Source organism: Squalius cephalus (assembly GCF_949319135.1).
Source record: "Squalius cephalus genome assembly, chromosome: 21".
Taxonomy (NCBI): domain Eukaryota; kingdom Metazoa; phylum Chordata; class Actinopteri; order Cypriniformes; family Leuciscidae; genus Squalius; species Squalius cephalus.
This window is the reverse complement of record NC_137142.1, coordinates 4,611,445-4,637,421: the sequence shown is the minus strand read 5'-3', so window position 1 is coordinate 4,637,421 and position 25,977 is coordinate 4,611,445. Positions and strand designations below refer to the sequence as shown.

At 42.5% G+C, this 25,977-nt stretch overlaps 1 protein-coding gene across 1 annotated transcript; it reads left to right on the top strand.

Annotated features, from left to right (window-relative positions):
* The first annotated feature begins 6,453 nt into the window (after positions 1 to 6,453).
* LOC307149477 (zona pellucida sperm-binding protein 4-like) lies at positions 6,454 to 13,902 on the top strand. Its single transcript, XM_079855820.1, has 12 exons — positions 6,454 to 6,631; positions 6,701 to 6,848; positions 9,870 to 9,942; positions 10,025 to 10,096; positions 12,018 to 12,428; positions 12,508 to 12,695; positions 12,768 to 12,865; positions 12,935 to 13,092; positions 13,180 to 13,372; positions 13,442 to 13,589; positions 13,661 to 13,733; positions 13,802 to 13,902. The coding sequence occupies exons 1-12, from the start codon at positions 6,480 to 6,482 to the stop codon at positions 13,876 to 13,878; spliced, it is 1,791 nt and encodes a 596-aa protein (XP_079711946.1). The 5' UTR covers positions 6,454 to 6,479; the 3' UTR covers positions 13,879 to 13,902.
* Positions 13,903 to 25,977: the final 12,075 nt, after the last annotated feature.

The window sequence follows — 25,977 nt, the reverse complement described above, 5'->3', positions numbered from 1 at the left end:
TTGAAATGAAATGTGACTACAAACCCTTCATATTTGTGGCAGCTTTGTGTCTGTGATTTGTTTTTTTAGGCTATGCTTGTGAGTAATGATGCATGACTTTATCCATTAAATGTTCCCATTTAAACATTTGTAATTAATGCTTCAGGTGTTTGAGCTTACTGTATGGATATACTGAATGCATACAATACATACAGCCTGTACCATCCATTTTGATTTCCTCTATTACATATTTTCAAAACATTTTTCATTTATAAAATAGCCAGTAATTGATTCGCAAAATGATTCAAAGCGCTCGAAACACTGAGTACTGATGACACCTGCTGGTCAAGAATAGACATTGTTACAGGCCCACAGAAGTGCCTTGAAACGTGCAGAATTTTTCCATGTGAACAGAATTTCCACTGAAACAGGAAGACAGGGCGGAACATATCAAACAGCTCCTCCCCTTTTTTTAAATAGCCAATAGCGTTTAGTTTATATCACAGCTCAGTAAAGCCACAGTTTCCTCCTAATCTCTAATAGTTTCTCCTCCAAATCTCCTCCATATCACTTTAAAATAGTATTCCGTGCAGAATTCAAATGGGTCCGATATTTTTTCTGGTCTGCACTGACTCGTGCATGATCTGCTTTGTGCTAACGTGTCTCTGGACTGAAGCTTTAGTTTAAACTTTTACTGAACGTACCAAACCCCTGTTGTCAGGTATAGGTCTCCACAACTCTTCCAAGTAGCCATGTAGAATCAGCAATAATCACAATGGCCCTCATTTATCAAAAGTGCGTACACCAAATTTCCAGCGTACACCTGGCGTACACCCAAAACCACGGTGACTTTGAGATTTATCAATATGGACGTTGGCGTACGGCACGCTCAAATCCTACGCCAGCTCAGGAGGTGGTGTACGCACGTTTTGAGTGCGGGAATGCGCAGAAAAACAATTCCTAACACCACAAAACGCACTGACAAACTAAAAGATATAATATATTATGACCCACTGTAAAAAAACAACAACATAGTAATTATAAACTTCAGTGTTTATTTTTGTGCAACATGGACTTCAATGTTTAATTTGTGTGAATTTACCAAAGCATTTGAATTGTAGACATATGTATTCCTTAAGTTGCGAGCCTGTGCGCTTTACCTGACGTTTCAAGCCTTGTTTACTTTCGCCTGGCTCCGCAGCGCGAGTCTCCGCGGACTGCGTGCACACCTCCCCAAACGGACAAGGCGTTTATACTCGACGCCCTCGCCGTTGTACTATTCTTTGAAACGATGGTTAGGCCAGGGTTAGGCCCGGCAGGTGTGCACGGACTGGGTTTAGTAATGAAAGGCTTTCAATGACCAAAAAAATAATTCAGACTGACAAAATAATAAAAATGCCATTCTTCTTATTTTAAATAATAATACAAATAATAACGAAATTATTCTTCTAAATAACAATAAGCGTCATTAATAATAAAAATCTAGAAATCAATTTTGTTTCTTTCCACTTTCCTGGTTTCGCTTTCTCTTTCTCAAAGAAGTTTCTCTTCTTTGCCGTCTTCCGTGTGTCCATGGCGTAAAATGAGGGCGTGGGGGGAGCGGAGACTTGAATATATAGGGGCGTGTTATTCTAATGACGATCGATTTCAGCCGCGGCATTTATCAAGGGCAGGTATTGCGTACACCAGAATTTCAAAGGTACGCACAGCTTCATAAATCAGGCGATGAGAGGAGTGTAAGCATAATCTTACGCCAATATATACGCCCGTTTCTACGCAAGAATGATAAATGAGGGCCAATGTCTCCGGGGGTAAAACTTCTTCATTCTTTGTTCCACTTTTGCCGCTTTTGCAAAAAGGGTAAGTATTCTTGTACCCATCTTTTCCAGAAGAGATTGGAAATATAATGCACCTGTCTCCATCTCTTTTTGGCATACAGATCAGATCTATCAAACAACCCAGGAGGCAATGCAGGATTTGCCGTGAGGGCTTCCAAATCATTAGGATCATTGGATAGTTAAGAGATAGGTTGATCATTCAAAATAGCTTCTGCTTCACACAAGACAGTTTGCAGTGCTTCGTCATCCAATATTTGTTGTTGAAGGACTGCACAAAGAATTTGTCTCACCATTCGAATTATACACTCCCATATTCCACCGAAATGAGAGCCTGTAGGAGGATTGAAGCTCCACTGAATTCTCTTCTGCAGTAAGGCCCTTTGAACCCTTTCATTGTTTAATGCAGTGAGAGCCTCCTTTAACTCCTGCTCAGCTCCGATGAAATTTGTCCCGTTATCAGACTTCATGTGAGAGACCCATCCACGACGACAGACAAATCTGTGTAAGGCATTAATGCATGAGTCTGTGTCTAGTAGAGATGCGCGGATGGGCTATTATTTCATCCGCAACTACATCACAAAACTCATCATCCATCCGCCATCCATCCGCACCAACATTTCTTGACCAATTTTCAAAGCGGCACCCGCCAACCATCTGCTGATTGTTTTAAAGGGGTCATATAATGGCATTTTTGTACAAGCTAATATGATTCTTTAGGGTCTAAATTAAAAGTTTTTAATATACTTTAATTAAAAATTCTCATTAGTATTGTAAGAAAACACTCATTTTACCTGGTCAAAAACAGCTCTGTTTTCAGCACGCCGTTTAAGTGCATGTGTCTTTAAATGATAATGAGCTTTGCTCACCCAGCCCCTCTGTTCTGTGGGCGTTTTTGCCACAACAACACACGTGGAGTGTTGCCTTGACAACAGTTGAGGGTAACGTTATATTTTGAAGAATGGCAGCGGGAGTCTCTGAGGACACTGTGCAACCGTATCAATTTGAACCGGAGTTGGAAAACGTTTCTGAATGGTTGGTTAACGAAATGTCACTTTGATCTATCTTTGTATGTACTGGCAGGGTAGAGTAGTGAGATACAAACGCTATGTGTTTACTAATGTATACGTTAGTTCATTGACAGATTGATGTTACAGCTAATTGTCATGAAAAACCTTTTTTCGGTAAATGTAGTCTTGTCAGTGATGCGTAACATTATCTATGCAGTGTTGTTAGGTACAACTGTCAGGGCTGAAGCACTAACATTTTACTGATATAAGAAGTCTAAAAGTTTAAAAAATAAGAAGTCTGTGAGACTATGACAGTCATTAGGCACATAAACAACACATACTCAGACAGGAGCTAATACCTTTTTCAATGTTCTCGTTTATAAAGCAGTCTGGTGAAATGATTCGCGCAAACATGAAAGCATTTCTGTTGATCGTGGGGAACTGCGTGTTCAGCGGTTCGGATTTAGGAACATCAAAATGACTGCTGTGTTCCTTATTGCACCCAAGAACAGAACACCACAATCACTTAGATGCCATTCTGCTCATGGACAGTGCTCCAGTGTATCAACAATGACGCATGGACTATGATGACAGCCAGCTCGCTGACGAGCGAGGGCGGGTCTGTGTTGAAACGCTGCTGTCAATCAACAATCGTGGGAGGGGCGTCGATTTTGTGACGTCAAAAAATCGAACGGCTTGATTTGAGATGGGGGAAAACATACTGTATAAGATTTAAAAAAAAACACTGGATGGATTTTTATCATTTATGATGGTTGTGTACAGGCACTGCCAACACACATTTCAGTACAATCAACTTGTAAAAGTGCATGTACCATTATATGACCCCTTTAAGGTCCATGGGCGATGCAAGGCGCTGCTGACGCGAGCCGCGAGGCTAGAAAGCTCTTGACTGTTCTAGAAAGGATACTGAGCCAATACAGCAAAGATATTTAAAGGCTAAAGTCCCTACTAGTATAGCCTATTGACTATGTTGTATCCCCAGAATATCAGCAGTGAACTCCATCTGCGATCGGTGCACAGACAAAAATAAATAAATGGCCTAAATAAAACGCACATCGGCAAACCTGACCTTACCTGACTAGGCTACTGTACAATTTTATCATTGTAATAAAAATTGCAATTTGGCACATCATTTCAACATGCTGCTATTTAGCCTACTATTCTGCCCTCGCAGTACGACGTCTGCTTTGTACGGTTAGACAGATAGTTAACAGCAATGAAGAAGAGAAACTCCAGAAGTCTTGTTGAGGATTGATGTTTTATCTTTTGTTCTCTTTTCTTCCTCAGTTTTATTTCTTAAGTTTTTCTCCATTTAAGTCTGTAAGACTGAAAGACTAAACAGAAAATAAACATTACAAAAGTGTAACGTCTGTTATGTCTTTTACACAATAAAATATAAAGTTACCCAGTAACTCAGTAAGGTTACACAGTATTCTCTATATCAACAGTTTTACACAATGAACTACAGATGCTCTTAATGTATAGAAATTAAACAAACATCCGCAGTATCACCAAACTCACTGCTGCACTGTTACACACATTATCCATATGAATGAACAGATGTAAACAAACCCACTAATTATCCTGAGACTTAGGGCCAAGTCTCCTTGCTCGGTAGATAAAACAGTGCGTCAGCAAAACAAAAGGCTTCATCCGAGAGCGTAACTCGAGAAAACCGATACAGTCACGAACGTAATAAAATACATTACTGAAAGTAAACATGTACATCACACAGTAAACCACAATGCTGACGTGTAATTACTTACAGACAAAGATCTGACCAAGTTCTGTATTGAAGCAGACTCATGAATGATTTCCGCGCTGTTGCTCGAACAGGTCCTTCACAGAAACGGGTCCGACTAGGAACTATGACTCAACGCCGCAGGACGGAACACCTACTACTAATTAATGCCTATTGCACTTTATTTTTTTTGCAAAAAGAAAGAAAGCTTGAATAAAATAACAAGTCATTCACATTATAGGCTAATTAACTCTACGCACTGTCATGTCAGGTTGACGACTAGGACGAGCCTGTTCTGAAGACTCCCGTTAATTTTGACTGTATGGGAAGAGAGCGCGTCTTTTTCAGGCAGACAGTGCAATTCATTTTATACCAGCAGGCCTAACAATCATTTGATTGGTTCAACTGCCACCCGCCCAAATTTAATTAAAATATTATTTTTCATCACGTCATCTGCCTGATCCGCGGTTTATCCATGGAGTCCATGGCTGTAACCGCCAACCGTGCATCTCTAGTATCTAGCGAGTATGCCATATTCAAATGGACAGCTCTACTTGCCATACAAGTAAAAATCACTCCATAGCATTTCACTTCACTCCGTCCTTTTTTCACTTCAATGGGCCCAGTGGAAGGTCTGCCATCTTCTGTTCACCTAACTTCCCCTTATAACGTCTACAGATAACACATTTGGAAATGATCTTTCTTGCAACAGAGTTGGCGTTTGTAATCGAATACTTAAACCGGAGCTTGGAAAGCATCTGATTTCTGCCACTATGACCCAATTGTTCATGAATGTCTCGAAGTAGGAGATGTGACACATGCTTATCTTTAGATAACAAGATGGGATGTTTTATTTAATTTGGCAGGGCTGACTTACTAAGTCTTCCTCCCACTAGCAACAGTCCATCACGCAACACAGGATCCAAACTATAGACCGTAATGTTTCTTTTAACACCAACATTTCTATCCTTGAGCTCAGCAATTTCCTCTTGGAATTGTTCCTGTTGACTAAAACGAATTATGTTTTAGTGATGGTTTAAATTCCTGTAATTTTACAACTACAGCAACACTGTCAATCTGCTCCAAAGATAGCTCCTTTCATTTACAACTCAGCTACTTCAGAAGTTTCTGCAGTTTCAAAAACCAGGCAACTGCAACTTTCCAACGTTTCCATTCTGAGAAGTAATGAATAAGTCAACTTGTGGCATTCTGTCCATCCCGTAAGACCACAGCATTGACTTTCAACTCCTTTTTAATCTCTGGGTCATCAGTCAATATCAGATCACTTGTTGGAAACTGTGTGTCACTCGCCTTCCAGAGAAAGCTGGGGCCATCAATCCATCACTTATTGCTCAGAAAATCTTTCACTTTCAATCCACGAGATGCATCATCTGCTGGATTTTCTTTAGTGGGAACATAGCTCCACTGTTGATGTTGTGTCTCTTATGTACTGTAAGACACTCTATTAGCGATGTATGTATGAAATCGTTTGTCCTCATTCTTGATGTAATTAAGGACAGTCACGTTCAATTAACTCATTATTTGGAATCATCTTTGCTTTAAACCATATTTCATGTTTTTCAGCTTCATCAACAGGTAAAATAACCAACAGAGACTCATTTGCTTATTTAGCTTCTGAATATAACTTCTTAAAATCTTTAAAAGCCAAACGTACCTCAGGTTCATATTCTTTGTTGCCATAGATTAACCTGTTAATTGACTTTCTTAGTTTCTGAGCCTTGTTTAACTTAGCCTTTCTTAAATTTTGCAAAGTGTCAAGTTTTTCCATTAAAGCCTTAGCTGTTAATTTAACAGGTCTTTTCCCTCAGCAGTTTCTGGTTAAATGCCGGTATTCTTCCTCAGGGGATGAGGTGTACACGTCCTACTACAGTGATGCTGATTATCCTGTTACAAAAGTCCTGCGGGAGCGTTGAGGTGCATGTGTTGCGGACCGACCCCAACATTGTCCTGATGCTGGGACATTGCTGGGTGACATCAACCCCCAGTCCACTCAGTCTACCCCAATGGGACCTTCTGGTTGATGGGTGAGTAAGGCCATTCTTTATCCATCTAGTGTGCTGTAAGGCGCTTCTGACTGGCTCTTTGCCTTTCAGATGCCCTTACCAGGATGATTGTTACCTGACCACATTGGTTCCAGTGGCTGGATCGTCTGGTCTTCAGTTCCCAACCCACTACAAGCGCTTTATTGTGAAGATGTTCACATTTGTTGATCCAGCATCACTGGCTCCTCTGCAGGAAACCGTATGCTCTGCAGCCTTACCTCAACCCTTAAAGGTGCCCTAGAATTTGAAATTGAATTTATCTTGGCATAGTTAAATAACAAGAGTTCAGTACATGGACATGACATACAGTGAGTCTCAAACACCATTGTTTTCTCCTTCTTATTTAAATCTCGTTTTTGAAAAACACCCCTGAAAAATAGGCGAATCTCCACATAACACTGACTGTGACGCAACAGTCTGGATCATTAATATGTACGCCTCCAAAAATTTGCATATGCCAGCCCATGTTCAAGGCCAGGTGGAACTGCGCAGCCGAATCATCGTCCGAATCATTTTTCTTCAAGAGACATCATGGCTTGCAAATGAGCGAAGCATGGCAGTTGCTCAGTGTTTGAATGTACAAATGAACACAAAGGTATTTTTTTAGTTCCTTCATCCGAGCCTCTGAAGAACCAGTCCCACTGCGCAATGTGACGTCGTAGTGACGTCATTTTCATGTAATTTTTGGACGTCCAAATTTGGTCCATTGAAGGGGTTGTTTTGTAACGCCAGGCGACGTCTTTTTTCGACGTCTTCCGCACGTCTAATGTTGACGTCCGTCCACAAAAGTTTGTTTGTGGGAAGAAGGAAGGAGACGGGGTCGGCTTGCTGTGGATTGTGTGTTTTATTAGATACGTCTTTTTCAAACAATAATCACGCTCAGTGGCCACACACACACACACACACACACACACACACACACACACACACTTCTTGTTCTTGCTTTACCTGGGAATCAAACTCGTGATCTTATGTTACAAGCGCCAACGCTCTACTGTTTGAGCTACAGCATCAGACTCTGATGTAAAGACGCGTTTACTGTGCGTTCACACCGCCGCCGACTTGAGCTGCAAAGAAGCTCTGGCCGCCCAGTCAAAGACGCTTGTCAAAAAGTACGAGGAAGCTTGTTGACGCTTTGGCCGCTCTGACGTAGCAGCATTCTGTGTTCGATCATGGGAGAAGAGAAGTGTCACACCATGAAATGTAAACAGAAAAAACAAGCAATGCATTCGGCAATTTAGGATATCGCGCAAGATTTGTCAGCGCAGAAAACATTTCATCCCTGGAGAGTTTTTTTTCGACACCATCGTATCAATTGATTTTGATTAAGATGCGCGAGGGAGAGAGAGAGAGAGCTGCATAGACAGCGCTCGGGTGAGTAAGCGCGCGCGCGGCCGGGTCTCTCTCTCTCTCTGCTCGTTCTTATGCCCTGTCAAGCTGACAGGACTTTAAAACACATGCAAATGATACACTTTCACTCTATGATGGTTAAACTCTGCAATTAATAATTTTTTCTCGGAACTAATGTTTTGGTAGGAACGAAAGTTTACATCGTATGTTTCTCCGGAATCAGCCAGCGCGAAGGACGTCTATTCCGATTGGTTGCTGGCGTTTTGCCGCTGCTTGCCGCTGAACCGCGTCATAGCTCATCACCATAAAGTTGAGCTTCTCAACTTTCAGATTGACGCTCAAAACGCCCAAAACGCGACGCCGAGGAATTTGACGCTCCTTGCAGCTGAGAGAAGCGAGCTTCCATTGAAAATGAATGACTTCCGGTAACTTTGGAAGCTCAAGTCGGCGGCGGTGTGAACGCACAGTTACATGCATCTGGAGGCCATGAGGCGAATTGAGCGTCTGGCGCGAGTGATTTGAGGGTGAGAGAGTGAGATAATTTCTGATTCGCGTTTAGGCTAAAAATAGGTTCGGCGCTATTATCGCGGTTTGGAAAGAAACTGCATCTTGCAGTACATTTTAAATATAGCGATTTGGAAACGTGGATGGAGCAGTGAATAGGTTCAGTACACAGCAAAATGACATGACAAACTCGCGTTTTGGAAAAGAGCTCTTCATTTGTAAATTAAAAAATATTAATAATCATGTAAATTTCCTGCACCTGTCATAGACGTCCAAATGACGTCCAAAAAAATTACCCAGTTCAGGTCCAATGTTGACCGTAAATATGACGTCCAAGTTGGGTTATGGTTGGACGTCCAAATAGTGGACCTAGTTTGGACGTCGAAAAAAATTACCCAGTTCAAAGGTCCAATGTTGATCGTAAATATGACGTCCAAGTTGGGTCATGGTTGGACGTCCAAATAGTGGACCTAGTTTGGACGTCGAAAAAAATTACCCAGTTCAAAGGTCCAATGTTGAACGTAAATATGACGTCCAAGTTGGGTCATGGTTGGACGTCCAAATAGCGGACCTAGTTTGGACGTCGAATTGATGTCCAGAATTGGTCATGGACCGACGGACCCAATATAGACTTGATCTGCACGTCTATCCGACGTCCAATGTTTAGTGGGGTGGGTTATGTGAATGTCTGATGTGTAATTGTTCAAGTTCAGACAGATAATCTTTCTCTCAAAGTCGTTCAATACTGTTTATGCATCAGTAAATCAAGCGAGTGACTAAACGATCAACTTCACGTCGTTTCTCTTAGTAGGATGAATATAACCTTATTTAAACTGTGATTAATATACAGATAGCGATCAAAGAACAATCCCTTTCCAGTCGCCCAAGCTGTCAATCACACAGCGCGAGATTATCTGGACACTTGCCAAAACTCGTTATGAAATCAATGACGCTGTTACACTGCACAACGAAGCTCTTACTGTACGTACATCATGTTTGCATTGGTGAAATCATTAAAAGTGAGAGTGCAGAAACTGCGTTGCAATGATAAGATCTTCATTCACGTGATCAACAGGGTTACACTGAAGTCTCACAGCAGCCAATCACAGCAGTGGGCATTTACATTGAAGTCTCACAGCAGACACGCCCCTTCAAACAGAGTGTTCAAATCAGAGGCTAAAATCAGGCTAGGAAAAATGCCTTTTATTTCTAAATTATAACAAATTTTGATCTAAAAAACATACTAACATTATAAGGGCACCCCAGGAAACATTCTAAAATAATAAAATAATCCATGCAATTGCACCTTTAATATTAGTACTTTTTATAGTGAATTCTATAGCTAAACCCTTTCCCCCTCTGTTAGATCTTCATCCACTGTAGTACAGTTGTGTGCCATTCCTCTTCTGGCTCCTGTGAGCAAGGCTGCACTAGGAAAAGTGAGTGCTTGCTGTAAACTGACTTCAGGAACGGTGAGAATTTGGTATTTAAATGCTCCTCATGCTTCTACCACTTTCACAGGAAGGGACACTCCCATCAAGACCATCTCTATGGGCAAACTGTGGTGTCTAGTGGAGAGGTTTACCTGGTCATGTGAATTTAGATTGAATAAATTGCATGAAACCCAACAGTGTCTCTTTGGTATTGATTTTCAACGAGTCGGATCTTTCATGACACTTCTTGGTTTTATTTATTGGGCCACACTACTGAACCACAGTTCGATTTTTGCTTTAGCAAGATTGTTCATTCTGACTGTGGATAAACAAGCCAAGCTTCAGCCCAAGCCATTTAACTGAACTACTTGCCAAGCTCCAGTTGCAAACCTGGGCTCCTATGCTTCTGTATAGCTCAATATTTTATGTAGCAGGGTGCAGACTTTTTTTCTCACAGTTTGTTTTGCCAGGGAATAAAATATAACAGTAATTGCGACTTATTTCACAATTCTTACTTATTTCTCACAATTGTGAGTTTCTTGGAATTCTGAGTTTACATCTCGCAATTATGACTTGCAGTATTTCTGGCAAATAAACCATGTATATGAGTTGTTCTCTTGATTTGTGCTCACATGAAAGTGCACTAATTCTGATAATGTAGAAGAAATTTCTCAAATGAGAATAGTCATGATTAACAGTTTAACCATCATTGTGCAGCCCTACTTGTTGTGTGAAGGGCTTTTAAATCCCTTTATTGCATTGATATAATCCAGTTTCAAATGTCTTATGTGATGCTGATGAGCTCAACTGGCCCATGTGGAGCTGGAATGTAGAGCTTGAGCTGGCTGCCGGTTACTGAGAGCTTCGCTCTGATGCCGCTCTAATGATAGATGTTTGTGTTCATCTCCAGACCACAATGAACATAGTCGGGGAAGTGAGTCACAAACGCAATGCCGGCAGACAGTGTCAAAGCATTTATAATAATCAGAAATGTTTCTTGAGCAGCAAATCAGCATATTAGAGAAATTTCTGAAGGATCATATGACACTGAAGACTGGAGTAATAATGCTGAAAATGTAGCTTTGATCACAGGAATAAATTACAATTTACAATATATTCACATAGACAACAGCTATTCTAATTTGGAATAATATTTCACAATTTTTACTGTATTTTTGATCAAATAAATGAAGCTTTCAAAAACATGAACACATATTAGAGTATAGTAGTTAAATGCAAGATAATTTTAAGAATACAGCATCTATTGCTGATACAGGCTTCCATATAATTGCAACATAATCCTGCATGTCAAACTCTTGAGTCAGTCTGAATACGCAGGTCAGAATTGGAAAAACACAATGCAGAATAGCCAAAACATCCACTATTATATTCACATGATGGAGCATAAAACAAAGGCTGAATTCTGAACGGCAGAAATAGTACTAGTAAACCATTCTGAAATCAGCTCAATATGTGCATTCTATGTATGTTCAAAAAGGGTGGAAAAACAAGGAAAATTTAATCTTAAGAACAAATGGAAACACCCAGTTGCATAAACTCCCAACTCATGCAAGTCTGGAAAATCATGACTGTTAATGAAGAGGGAGGGATTATCATTAATTAACCAAAATCTGTAGAGTACAAAAAGACCAAAGGGCAGCATCTCAACAGTGTGACTAACTATTGAACAATGGCAGGAAGTTGGTGTGCTGTTCAGTCTCTGGCACTTTGTGTTTGGTTCTGTGCTTTCAGTCATGCTGTTCCAAAGTGGAGTAATCTGCCCCAAAATCCTCAACCACTGATGTTCCAGCAAACTGACCAGCGGTTTCAACAGTTTCCTCAGCAGTTTCAACAGTTTTCTCCGCAGATTCAACAGTTTCCTCAGCAGTTTCCTCAGTCAGTTCAACAGCAAGCTAGTCAACAGTTTTCTAAGCCAGTTCAACAGCAAGGTAGTCAACAGTTTTCTAAGCCAGTTCAACAGCAAGGTAGTCAACAGTTTCCTCAGTCAGTTCAACGGCAAGGTAGTCAACAGTTTCCTCAGTCAGTTCAATGGCAAGCTAGTCAACAGTTTCCTCAGTCAGTTCAACGGCAAGCTAGTCAACAGTTTCCTCAGTCAGTTCAACAGCAAGCTAGTCAACAGTTTCCTCAGTCAGTTCAACAGCAAGCTAGTCAACAGTTTCCTCAGTCAGTTCAACAGCAAGGTAGTCAACAGTTTCCTCAGTCAGTTCAACAGCAAGGTAGTCAACAGTTTCCTCAGTCAGTTCAATGGCAAGCTAGTCAACAGTTTCCTCAGTCAGTTCAATGGCAAGCTAGTCAACAGTTTCCTCAGCAGTTTCAGCCTAAGCAGCCAGTGGCACAGGCAGAGCTGCTTGACAAATGTACTGTAGCTGATAATGAGCAGGTCCAATGTGGACCACCTGGTATCAGTGGTGCTGAGTGTGCAGCTATCAACTGCTGCTTTAACGGGCAACAGTGTTACTATGGGAAGGCAGGTAAGAGTGTTGAGTCAATGTAAAGGTGTTAATGTTAAATTGATCCTCAGCAATAACCTGCTCTTGTTCCTTGCTCCAGTGACTGTCCAGTGTATAAGAGATGGTCAGTTTGTGTTAGTGGTGGCTAGAGATATTACGCTGCCTCGTTTGAGCCTGGATTCAGTCCGTCTCCTGGGTGGAAGTGATCCAGCATGCAGTCCTGTGGGATCCACACCTTTCTTTGCTATATACCAGTTCCCTGTCACTGCATGTGGCACCAGCATGATGGTGAGTAGCTGCTTGTGATTTTTGTTTGGCATGGCTTAGAATGGACTGGATGCCAACAGTTAATACTTGCAGGAGGATAGTGGATATGTGGTGTATGAAAACAGAATGACCTCCTCGTATGAAGTGGCTATCGGACCACTTGGTTCCATCACAAGGGACAGCCATTTTGAGTAAGTGATGTATGCTTTATCAAATGTTGATCATTGACAAGTGCTACAAGCTCACTGTTTGTTTTCCAGGCTTCTCTTCCAGTGTAGGTATTCTGGTACTTCAGTGGAAGCTCTGGTTGTGGAGGTCAACACCATTCCTCCACCTCCACCGATAGCTGCTCCTGGACCCCTCAGGGTGGAGCTTAGACTGGCAAATGGTCAGTGTGTTACCAAAGGCTGTGCAGAAGGCAAGTGTTTGTCCCAAGTGTGCCTAAAACCTTTCTAAAACTCCAGGTTGCAGCAGTTTCTGGTTAAATGCTGGTATTCTTCCTCAGGGGATGAGGCGTACACGTCCTACTACAGTGATGCTGATTATCCTGTTACAAAAGTCCTGCGGGAGCCTGTGTATGTTGAGGTGCATGTTTTGGAGAGGACTGACCCCAACATTGTCCTGATGCTGGGACATTGCTGGGCTACATCATCCCCCAGTCCACTCAGTCTACCCCAATGGGACCTTCTGGTTGATGGGTGAGTAAGGCCATTCTTTATCCATCTAGTGTGCTGTAAGGCTTTTCTGACTGCCTCTTTGCCTTTCAGATGCCCTTACCAGGATGATCGTTACCTGACCACATTAGTTCCAGTGGCTGGATCGTCTAGTCTTCAGTTCCCAACCCACTACAAGCGCTTTATTGTGAAGATGTTCACATTTGTTGATCCAGCATCACTGGCTCCTCTGCAGGAAACTGTATGCTCAACCCTTAATATTGGTACTTTTTATAGTGTATTCTATGGCTTAACCCTTTCCCCCTCTGTTAGATCTTTATCCACTGTAGTACAGCGGTGTGCCATCCCTCTTCTGGCTCCTGTGAGCAAAGCTGCACTAGGAAAAGTGAGTGCTTGCTGTAAACTGACTTCAGGAACTGAGAATTTGGTATCTAAATGTGCTTTATTTTACAGGAAGAGACACTCCCATCAAGGCCATCTCTAGTGGGCAAACTGTGGTGTCTAGTGGAGAAGTTAATCTGGTCATGTGAATTTAGATTCAATAAATTGCATGAAACCCAACATGGTCTCTTTTTTTTTTTCAACAGTGATCTTTCATGACTGTTCTCTATTTATTGGGCCACACTACACTCTAAAAAATGCTGGGTTATTCTAAACCAATTTTTGGTCAAATATGGACAAACCCAAACGTTGGATTAAAAATGCAATTTAAAAATTTAACCCAACGGCTGGGTTTGTCCATATTTGACCCAAACTTGGGTTAAAACAACCCAGCATTTTTTAGTGTACTAAACCGTAGTTGTGTTTTAGCCATAGCGTTTATTCTGACGGGTGCTTAACTTGAACTAAACAAGTCATTTATCTGAACTACTTGCCCAGCTCCATTTGTTAACCTGGGCCCCTATGCTTCTGTATAGCTCTATGTAGCAGGGTGCTTTTTTTTTTCCATTTTTATTTCTGCCAACAAATAAAATGTGTAAAGGTAATTGTGACTTATGATTATCAGTTTAACCATTATGCAGCCCTACTTGTTTTTATGTAAAGGGCTTTTAAATCCCTTTATTGCAATGATACAATCCAAAGCAAATTCCCTCTGTGATAGTCATATGTATACTAAAAGTTTGAATTAAGTTTTTAGCATTTATTTGATCAAAAATAGTGAAATTTGTGTAATCTAATTTTAAATGGCTGTTTAAGTGAATATATTTTGTTGACAATTTAAGAGTAAAGCAGCTATTGCTGAAAGTCTTCCATATCATTGCAACAATCCTGCATGTCAAACTCTTCAGTCTGAAAACAAGGGTCAGAACTGGAAAAAACAATCCAGAATTGCATAAACCAACAATTATATTCACATGATGAAGCATAAAACAAAACAAAGGCTGAATTCTGAACTGCAGAAATAGTACTAGTAAACTATTCTGAAATCAGCTCAATATGTGCATTCTATGTATGTTCAAAAAGGGTGGAAAAACAAGGAAAATTTAATCTTAAGAACAAATGGAAACACCCAGTTGCATAAACTCCCAACTCATGCAAGTCTGGAGAATCATGACTGTTAATGAAGAGGGAGGGATTATCGTTAATTAGCCATAATCTGTAGAGTACAAAAAGACCAAAGGGCAGCATCTCAACAGTGTGACTAGCTGTTGAACAATGGCAGGAATTTGGTGTGCTGTTCAGTCTCTGGCACTTTGTGTTTGGTTCTGTGTTTTCTGTCAGGCTGTTCCAAAGTGGAGTAATCTGTCCCAAAATCCTCAATCTCTGATGTTCGAGCAGTTGATCGCCCCTTTAACATCCAGATGAGAGTGCATCATAAATCCAGTGATGAAACCAGCAAGCGGGAAAAATATAATCCAAAACAAATCCAGAGTTAAATCCAAAACTTGAATCCGGCCAAGTGTCTTGACGAGACGATCCTCACGTGCAGCGACACAAAGACTTTATCCAAACAGCCTCCTTCTGTCTGGGTTGAAATAGGGATGCTGTCCCTGGGCAGCCTGCACTCACAGCAGCCCCACTTTTTATTTATTATTTTACTGCAGCCCCACTCTTTATTTATTATTTTCTCACAGCCCAACTCGCAGAGTGCTGCCTGTAGATTAATGATGACGTAATTATCTTTTGACTCCCCTGACAGCGGCACGTTGAAAAAAAAAACCGTTAGTTGTTGGTTGGAGATGTGCGAGCAAAAAATTTGAGATAAAAAAAATGGCTCATAGAAAGCGCAAAGGTGGCACTGAAAAGGCAAAAAAAAAGGAAAGGAAAGCTCTAGAAACTGAATCAGCCAAATGTACTAAGCCAAGTAAATTTTTCCTCAAAACCAGGGAGAGTAACCGTACAACAAATGAATACCATGAGAAGGGCGATAAGCTAACATTGCTCCCTTTCGAGAACGGTCACTTCGTATTGTGTAGCTAATACGCAGTGGGGGAAACTCCTTTCCTCAAGAAATATTGAAGTATTAAATATTAAATATTGTATATTTAAAACACAGTGAACACAGCGAACACAGCAGAGCGTCTAGCTCACCCATTGGCTGTGCTGCGGCAACTGCACACCTTATGGCGAAGCACGAACCAATCAGGCGACTCCGCGCCAAGCGTGCCAGAGCCCGCCAGAATGGGCGGGGCTTATGTCTGTAAAAGCCCAATATTTCGCCATAATAGCAGATTTTATCTCCTTCAGCGACACTTCACGTATTTGTCTCCTCTGAAGACTTCGCCATGGAATCAAGCCTTCTACAGCCAGAATGAGCCTTGTGCACAGCGGACAGCGCCTTCTTCATTCTCTGGAAGCCGCTTCTCTTCTGTCGCCGTTCTCCTGTGGCCATCCGGCGATCGACGCATATCCTTTTTTGCTAACTGTGTGCTTGCTGCTGCAACACTCTAGCCTGACGTCATCATACTCAGATTCTAGTCAGAATATGAGTCTGATACTGCTCCATTGGACAGTGATTATGGGGCGTTTCAACCGAACCAGGAAAGAAAATGCCTCTGCACTCAATTGGATAGACCAACAACCAATCAGAGCAACGGAGTAAGTGACATAAGTTCTTCATTCATCTTTCCGATCGACAAATGCCTTGATCGTGGTTCTCTGTTCCTCTTTTAAAATGAATGCACTGTCGATATCTTCTATAACAGACGTGATAGTGGAATCTACACGTTGTTTCATAAACAAAGTTCGGGAGGAGCACGTTCAAATAATCAATACAATCAACTTCATTCAAACAATTACCATGTCTACTCTATCAGCATGAGACGAAGCATACATTTTATTCACTCTGTCAACTCACCTAACATTCCTTGACAGTTTTCAGCATCCCTCCACTCACTCTTGGCCTGTTCTTCCACAGCCAGGAATACAGGGGGAGTACTCTGGGTTCGGGCCGAATACCGAGCCCGTAGCCTCTCCTCGGACAGCACACCAAATATGCATTTATTCTATCTGACTTATTTGTAAGTGTGAACTCGTGAAATCTCAATTCTCCAGCGGCAGTCATCTTTGTTGTAAACAATTTCAACCCAAGCGCTCGTTGGTGACGTGGATGATTACGTTACAGTTGATCATCTGTCCATCATCGTATAAAGCCCGCCCTGACAATTTGATTGGTCCGAACAGCTCTGTTTCGGGCATAATAGCTCCACAACGGATCAAGTCCAGACCAAACTTCCCAACCTAAAAATGTTGTGGGTGGGCTAAGTTCGGCTGGCATCCAGGCTAGCAACACTCAGTCTAAAAGAGCAAATTCGCGAGCGTTGTTCCCAATGCCTCGCTCTTCATGCACCTCGTGCGGATCCCTTCAGCACAAGGCGGACAGGCACACGGAGTGCATCACATGCCTGGAAACCACCCATGCTGAAGCTGCACTCTCTGCCGGAGGCTGCTCTCACTGCGAGAGTTTGCATATTTCGGTGCTGCGGACTCGGTTAGCTCTTTGTAAAGATGGAAGCACCGCTTCTCCTGCTCTTCCTTTCCCCGCTCTACTTCAGCCACGGAAGAAGCACCACAGCCAATGGCAGCCCGAGCACATGGAAGTAAGCGAGCCCACGCCGGCCACATCCCTGCGTGCCTTGCTTTCTCCATCACAGTCTCCTTGTCTTGGTCCGCACGGACAATATGTCAGAGGTGTCCTGTATAAATCGCCAGGCTGGCCTCAGGTCAGGCAACCTGTATGCCATGGCCAGCAACCTCCTCCTTTGGCCACAAGCCAACCTGCTCTCTCTGAGAGCTGCTCACGTCCCGGGCATCCAGAACCTGGGTGCGAACATGCTCGAGACAACACTCCCCCAGGCGAGTGGTCTCTCAACTCAGACGGTAAGTCTGATATGGAGTGTATTCGGCAAGGCAGAGGTCGATCTCTTTGCCTCGGAAAGCAACACTCACTGCGCAAGATTCTTTTCGAAGAGCAGGGATTCACTGGCCCATCCTTGGCCCAGTCACCCTCTATATGAGTTTCCTTCCATCTCTATGATCCCTCAGGTCATCAAACGGATCAGAGAAAGCGGATGCTCAGTCCTCCTAGTAGCCCCCCTCTGGAAAATCCAGGCGTGGTTTCCAGAGCTGGCTCAGATGATGGACGAAGTCCCTTTGCCCGTGCCAGTAAGGAAGGATCTCCTCACACAGGCAAACGGGACGATCTGGCACCCTCACCCCGATCTGTGGGCCCTCCATGTATGACCCCTCAACGGGTTTCCGGGGACCTCCCGGAGAGGGTCTTGAATACTATCATTGAGGCTAGAGCACCGTCTACCAGACGCCTCTATGGCCTGAAGTGGTCAGTGTTCACCGACTGGTGCACAGCCAGGGATTTTGAACCCCAGTCATGCGAGGTATCAGTGGTATTCTCCTTCCTACAAGAGCTGCTGGATGTGGGTCGCTCCCCATCCATGCTCAAAGTGTATGTGGCAGCCATAGCAGCCTACCATGGTCCTGTGGCTGGCCGATCACTGGGGAGAAACGACCTCGTTGTTCGTTTTCTAAAAGGAGCCAGGAGGATGAACCCTCCCAGGCTCCCCTCTCCACGGTCCCCCATTTGAGCCGCTGCAGTCGGCTGATCTTAAGCCACTTTCGCTGAAAACTGCTCTCCTGCTGGCTCTGGCATCAGTTAAGCGAGTGGGAGATCTGCAGGCACTCTCTGTGAGCCCTTCCTGCTTGGAGTTTGGAGTGGGTGACTCTAGAGTCACACTCAAGCCAAGACATGAATATGTACCTTAAGTGCTCTCAACTCCATTCAGAGCACAGGTTATCACATTATCAGCTCTTCCACCCTCGGAGAACGATGGGGAGGATAATTTGCTCTGTCCTGTCAGAGCTCTGAAAATTTATCTTGAGCGTTCTGCACCGTTCAGGCAATCAGAACAGCTCTTTGTTTGCTTTGGTGGCCGCACCAAAGGGTCTCCGGTCACGAAGCAGAGACTATGTAGATGGATAGTGGACGCCATCTCATACGCCTCGGTGGGCCAGGTTTGTCCCATAGGCACTAGAGCCAGCCCACTCTACTAGAGGCATGGCCTCTTCGTGGGCCTGGTCTAGTGGTGTACCAATTCAAGACAAATGTGTGGCGGCCGGCTGGTCCTCGCCGCTCACATTTATGAGATTTTATAACTTGGAGGTTCCTTGCCTGCAGGCTAGAGTCCTCTCAATATGATAATTAGACCCGACGGTGTCCGGTGCTCCCTAGGCTCCAGTTTATGCAGCCAGTTGCTAATAGTGTGGCGTGTTACATTGCGTCCCCACTGCATATTAGCTACGCAATACGAAGTGACTGTTCTCAAAAGGGACATTACTGTTACTAATGTAAACTCGGTTCCCTGAGAGTAGGGAATGAGTATTGCATAGCCTGCCGCACTATTGCAATCTGTCAGTGTTTGTCGCTTCAGTCGATTTAAACCTGCTATTATGGTGAAATAATGGGCTTTTATAGACATAAGCCCCACCCATTCTGGCGTGCTCTGGCGCAGAGTCGCCTGATTGGTTCGCGCATCGCCATAGGGTGTGCAGTTGCCGCAGCACAGCCAATGGGTGAGCTAGACGCTCTGCTGTGTTCGTTGTGCAGCTGCACTGCATTTTAAATATAGGCTTCAATATTTCTTGAGGAAAGGAGTGTGTATTAGCTACGCAATACTCATTCCCTACTCTCAGGGAACCGAGGTTACGTTAGTAACAGAGTACGTTAAGCTACGTTAGTTCAAGGTTTCTGCAGGTATCTTCAAATTAAATTTAATGCTTTTTAATGCCATTTTTTTCATTATATATATATATATATATATATATATATATATATCTGATTCATCGCAATTAAAAACACTTAAATGTTCATAAGTTTATATTAGTTTATATATTTTACATAATGACAGTTTATATAATGACAGAGCAATTCATCACATCAAATATTCTCTTTAATGTTATATTTCAAAATTACAAATATACAAAAATTACAAAAATATAACAAATTGCTCCAAACAGTTTGGAAAAACAAATCTTTTTGCATTTTGAATGTGTCTAGTCGAAATGGTATAATGATTTATTGTGTGGTGGGACATTGTGAACAAATTACATTAGAGTATTAAGGTGTGTGTGTGTGTGTGTACACAAGACAAGAGTACACACTCCAGCTTATGAAATGTGTTTTGTGTTGAAGAAAATACATCTTCATTCCTTCCCATACCCACTAACATTTCCCTTAGTTTCAGATAACGTAAGCTAGCCAAACTGAGCCAAACGCTTCTGGCCTGGTTGCATAGTAGTTGTAGAGTTTTTGACTGCATCAATAATAATGTATACGATGGGCTATATATTAAATGTTCTAGCCTAAAAATGTTAGACGAGCTTTCTTCCAACTTACCTTCTCCATCACGACGTGTGTTCGCGCAATGTTGTTGGTTACCTAGTAACGAACGTACGGTGGCCGAGAATGTTCCATCAACTTCCGTGTGTTCGCGCATCTATGTTGCCTAGTTACGAACGCAATCTGGCCGCGAGATACGTGCTGGCAGCAGGAAACTTCACTTTGTGTGCCTGCGCCTCGTATACAACGTTATAAAGCTTGCAGGAAAACTTGGTTGGCATTGCCTTTTCAGCGTGAGAAATACACGGTGTGGCGTGTGAGCGTGTGAACTGGTTGAATTGCATGTGTCTCACGGCCAATTATGCAATGAAGCAGAACCTTTAGTGTAGCAGTGACGGATGTGAAAATGCCCCCTTTTCTCTTCCTTTGGAAGAAATTCCAGTCTGCCTCTAGTACCACACCTATCCAGAGTATCTACACCAAACAGTACAGCGGCCTCATTTGCTCCTTGGATGTGCATCAATGACATCATTCATGACTGGACAAAGGTCTCTCTCCAATGACCTGGTTTGAAGGAGAAACAACTGAGCAGGCAATTAATGTCTTCATTCACCAACAAAAAAAGTCAGACTCAATTCTATGTGCACCCACATACCTTTACCAGCTAGCTGCACTAGGAGACTTTAGTCCAGTTTTGCATGCTGCTCCAAAACGAATGAAAGTAGTAGCTTGCATGTATACTTCAGCGACAGAAAACGTTCAGGCTTCTGACTGGAAAACTTCAGATGTGGTGAATACTCCACAACAAGGAAATCAGTATGACTGCGGTGTCTTTGCTGTTATGAATGCTTGTGCTACCATTGACAACACAGCATTAGGTTCAGTCAACAGCATGAGGGCAAGAATGTGGATTCATACCCTTATTGAAAAGTATGAGCCTCCAAAGGTCAGAAGGGCGGGACTCTCACACAAAAAACTGCAATGCTTTAAAAAAGAAGTACAGACATATGAAGCAGTCACACAAACAGTACATGTAAGCAAAGCAGATTACACTGGTACCTTGAAAAGACTACACCAAAAAAAAGCAAAGACTGGACTCTCTGCTTAACCTCAACGTGTAAGGGTGACCCAAAGCACAGAGATGACTATATCTTGTGCATTATTTGCAGACGGTGGTTCCACCTTAAGACTGCAAGGGAAGCTTGGCTTCCCCTATAATGTCAAAAAAAAATAATGGTCAAATATGTACTATTGTGTTAACATTTTATTGACTAAAAATGCGTTAGAACACATTCATCTCGAAGACGAGTTTGTTCAGAATCAGCTACATATAGCAGGTCGGCTGACTCGTTTGGAGTGAATGGAGGAGTGGGCTGGCCTGGACTCCGGGCTTCTATGTGATGATTGAAGGGTCTGTCGAAAGACTGCATCTCCTTTTGATTGACAGCGATTGTGTACTATAAAAAGTAGCTGACATGGAAGCTATTCTATTTGAGCTCCGTCCCATCGCGGATTTTGCAAGTGTAGTCGAAAGACAAACTGCTGCAACCTATTTCTTGGTATTTGCTTGGTGAAATTGCAAGCCAATTTTCATCATTTCACACAATTATACACCACATTCCTTGTTTCAGTTTAACCTAATTCCCACATTTCCTCTGTCGAGTTTAATATCTTTTTTTAAAATTGTTTGTTCATTCATTCATTCATACAGTAGGCTAGCGTCGTAGGGGTGAACTAGCCAGCTAGTAAACTGCACACGATGGCAGACAGTGCTAATATTGACGGCCTGATTTTGGTACTACACCCGTAACACAATGGGCCAAGGCCGTTTAAGCAGCCTAGCTCTGCTGGCCATTGAGAGGACACTGGTCAAGTCACTGGAAAAGACGCCTAGTTGGTACGACAGGGTTACAGAGCATTTTCTTGAAAAGGAACGTAGGACAGAATAATACGTATAAATAAATCTACAATTTTTATGATGTAGGCCGAAAATGAGCTTCCCCTCTTTGAAAGACCAGCAGCCGCCACTGATATATGTATATAATTGTTATTTAAGCCACGTACACAGACAGTAATCAACAATTATTCCACTCAAGTCAGTCAAAAGAGACAGTGCTGTGACAAAACATTGCACGTCAACAAATCATTTGCACAAAAACGCAAAGTGAGCTTTAACAGCGGATGTCAAGATGATGAGGGAAAGTTAGTTAATTGCTGTCTGCCTTTTACCGTTGATTTGTGGCTGTCAGACTGCATATGAGATTTTACAGTGTTGATTCCCATTGTAGCTAATGTTACCCAACTTAAATACCTTTTTACAAACGCTGCAAAATCCTTCTTTATTTTGACCACCAACGGGCTGCAACCATGTCCTAAATTGTTTGTCTTCCAGCCACTTCTGCTGGAATTTGCACTTTCCCATTTTTCTGGTCTAGTTTTATTCCTGTTGTTCCTGCTGTTCAAAATTACCCACGTCACTTCCACATCACGGCAATTTTGCTCCGGCCGGAAGCAATTACCAAACTGGTTCCGCGTGTTTATCACACTAACGTACATATTTTACGATAGCAAATAAAAATTATTAATTATGAAGGCAATATTCAAATAAATTGATAATATAAAATTTTCTTCAAAACTATCTAAATTTTTAATGCCTTGTAGGATTAAAATGAAATGCTTTTTAATGCCATTTAAGGCCCTAATTTTCGCAAAATTCATTTAATGACTTTTAATGCCTTTTAATGCCCCGTGGAAACCATGTAGTTAGAAGCAGTGCAAGATGCAGGGCTCAACATTAAAGGCACACTATGCAGTTTCCGTTTTTCTCAAACAGCGACCCCTAGAGTCGCTGTGAAGTACTTGTATTTAACGTTACTGTTGTAAATACCACTCACGCAGAGCCGTCGTTTTCTTTTTCTTGACTCTTCCGACCTCACTTTCTTCGTTTTCTTCTGTCGACTCTGCCATGATTCACGTCTGAAATGCGTGTTAGTGTCTTCCATAGAGGCTGCTTCATATGTTGTTGATGTATGTGACATCGGGCCGTAAAGCAAGTTGTTATTCTCGCGAGATTTGTCGGGGCGCCATCTCTCAAACCTGCATTGCTGCTTTTTGCCAGTGGCACCCCCCCACTTTGCTAACGGGATGATTCGCCTTACTACGAGTTCGTTTACCATCGAAATTATTTCAAAGCTGTTATATTAAGGTACAAATCTTGCATAGTGTGCCTTTAACACTGTCCGCTGTTTTCCTGAATACCCTCACGATTGAAATGTGACACTGATTTCATACAAAAGTTCAAAAGGCCTACAAGTTGTTAAAATGAAGTCACTTACATTTTCGATGCTATATTGACTGTTTTTGTTGTGTTTCAGCAGCGAAAATAGTTCCAAACAAAGATCACAGCAGAACTATAGCGCATCTCACAGCAACTGTGTTTAATTACCAAGTGATTCTGCGTTTTGAACGAATCGGTTGAGTCAAAGATTTAATGACCCATTCATGAACAACTGCCTCATTCTTGAATGAATCAGCCGTTTGAACGAATCGTTTGAATGAATGACTCAATGACTCACTCATTAAGACGATATTTTGCCACCACCTACTGGTGGATTAGTGTTATGATTAAAAGCATAATTATTTGTATATTCACATATTTATATACACACACACTCACACACACACAAAAAAAAATTCCGGACAAGCAACTTTTTTACTTGGACAAGTGAATGACAGATTTATGTCGAGCCCTGTTATGTATCAAAATTTGTATTCTAGATCTTAAGAAGCAGCAGCAGCTTCTAGTCCAGTTTGCTGCTAACAGTGAAGAGCCAGGCCCAGTAACGTTACCAAGCACCAGTCAGGAGCCCAACACACCAGAATGGGCAGGTAGGATTGTCATTGAGTGAATAAGAATTAGAAGAATTAATATTAATAAAGAGCACGGTGTACACCTGCTCAATGAAAAATGCCCTGAGATAATGAATGATACCAGATGATTCAGCACTACATTAATGAAACTGACTTGACAGTGGCACAAATCCTCAACAACCCGTCTCCATACCGCCGTGATGACTCTGATCTTCAACCAGATGGAACTGGATTATATTCTGAATGTTACAATCCAATCTGACTTCTGACCTATAATGCTGAATCATAAACATATACTGTTCGTTTGTTGGCCAGAGATTCAAGATTCAAGATGTTTATTTGTCATATGCACAGAGTTTACACCATGCAATGAAATTCTTAAGTTGCAAAGGTTTCCCACAAATATAAAATGTACACAATATACACACAATATACTTAAAAGATGCAAGTGTAGAATTTGCATTCGGCAGAGAGACACTAAAAGGCATAAAAGATTAAATATATACATTGAACAATGCAAACATTCACAGTATAGTGCAAACAGTGATTAAAGTGCGAGTATGGAGTTGTCAAAAGACTGAGTCATTCAACAGCCTGATGGCCTGTGGATAAAAACTGTTTTTAAGTCTGGATGTTCTGGCTTTCATGCTCCTATAGCATCTGCCAGAAGGTAGCAATGTGAACAGTATACGCTGGGGGTGTGTATATCTTTGATGATGTTGTGTGCCCTCTTTGTGACCCGGGTTTTTGTAAATGTCCTGAAGTGATGGAAAAGCTGTTCCACAGATGTATTGTGCAGTTTTAATCACACGCTGGAGAGCTTTCCTTTCCTGTACTGTGCAGTTTCCAAACCACACTGTGATGGAATTGGTCAGGATGCTCTCCACTGTACATCTATAGAAGTTGCTAAGAAGTTTGGTGGACAGACCAAATTTCCTCAGCTTTCTTAGGAAGTACAGCCGTTGTTGAGACTTACTGGCAATGTGCTGGGTGTTGTGAGACCAGGAGAGGTCCTCACTGATGTGGGTGCCAAGGAATTTAAAGGTTTTCACCCTCTCTACCTGTGCCTCACTGATGTAAAGTGGGCTGTGCTGGTCTCTCCTCCTCCTCGGGTCGATAATCATCTCCTTAGCTTTCTCTGCATTTAAGGAGAGATTATTTGTGTGGCACCAGGACACCAGCTGAGCCACCTCCTCCCTATAGTCTGTCTCAGCCCCACCAGTGATCAGGCCGATGACTGTTGTATCATCCGCAAACTTGATGATGGTGGTGTTGCGCTGAGTGGGGGCACAGTCATAAGTGAAGAGGGTGTACAACAGAGGGCTCAGCACACAGCCCTGGGGTGTCCCTGTGCTCACCGTCCTTGTACCTGATGTCTGGGTACCAACTCTGACTGTCTGGGGTCTGTCAGTGAGGAAGTCCAGGACCCAGCTGCAGAGGGAAGGTGCCAGTCCAAGGATGAGGAGCTTCTCAACCAGCTTGGTTGGGAGGACCGTGTTGAATGCTGAGCTGTAGTCGATAAACAGCATTCGAACATATGTGTCCTTGTTCTCCAGGTGTGTGAGGGCTGTGTGGATGGCAATGTTTACTGCATCATCATTGGAGCGGTTCCGACGATATGCAAACTGTAAGGGGTCCAGTGTGTCTGGGATGGTCTTTTTAATGTGGGTCATGATTATCCTCTCAAAACACTTCATCACAGTTGAGGTGAGTGCGATGGGACGGTAGTCATTTAAGCAGGTTATGGTGTTTTTCTTGGGGAGGGGAACAATGGTGGTGGTCTTGAAGCAGGTGGGTATAAAAGATAGTGAGAGGGATAGATTGTAAATGTCCGTTAGTACCTCAGCCAGCTCCGCTGAGCAGACCTTCAGTGCACGGCCCGGGATGTTATCAGGGCCTGCTGCCTTCCGGGGATTCGTTCTCCTCAGTGTCCTGCGCACCTGAGCTGATGTCACCGTGAGTGAAG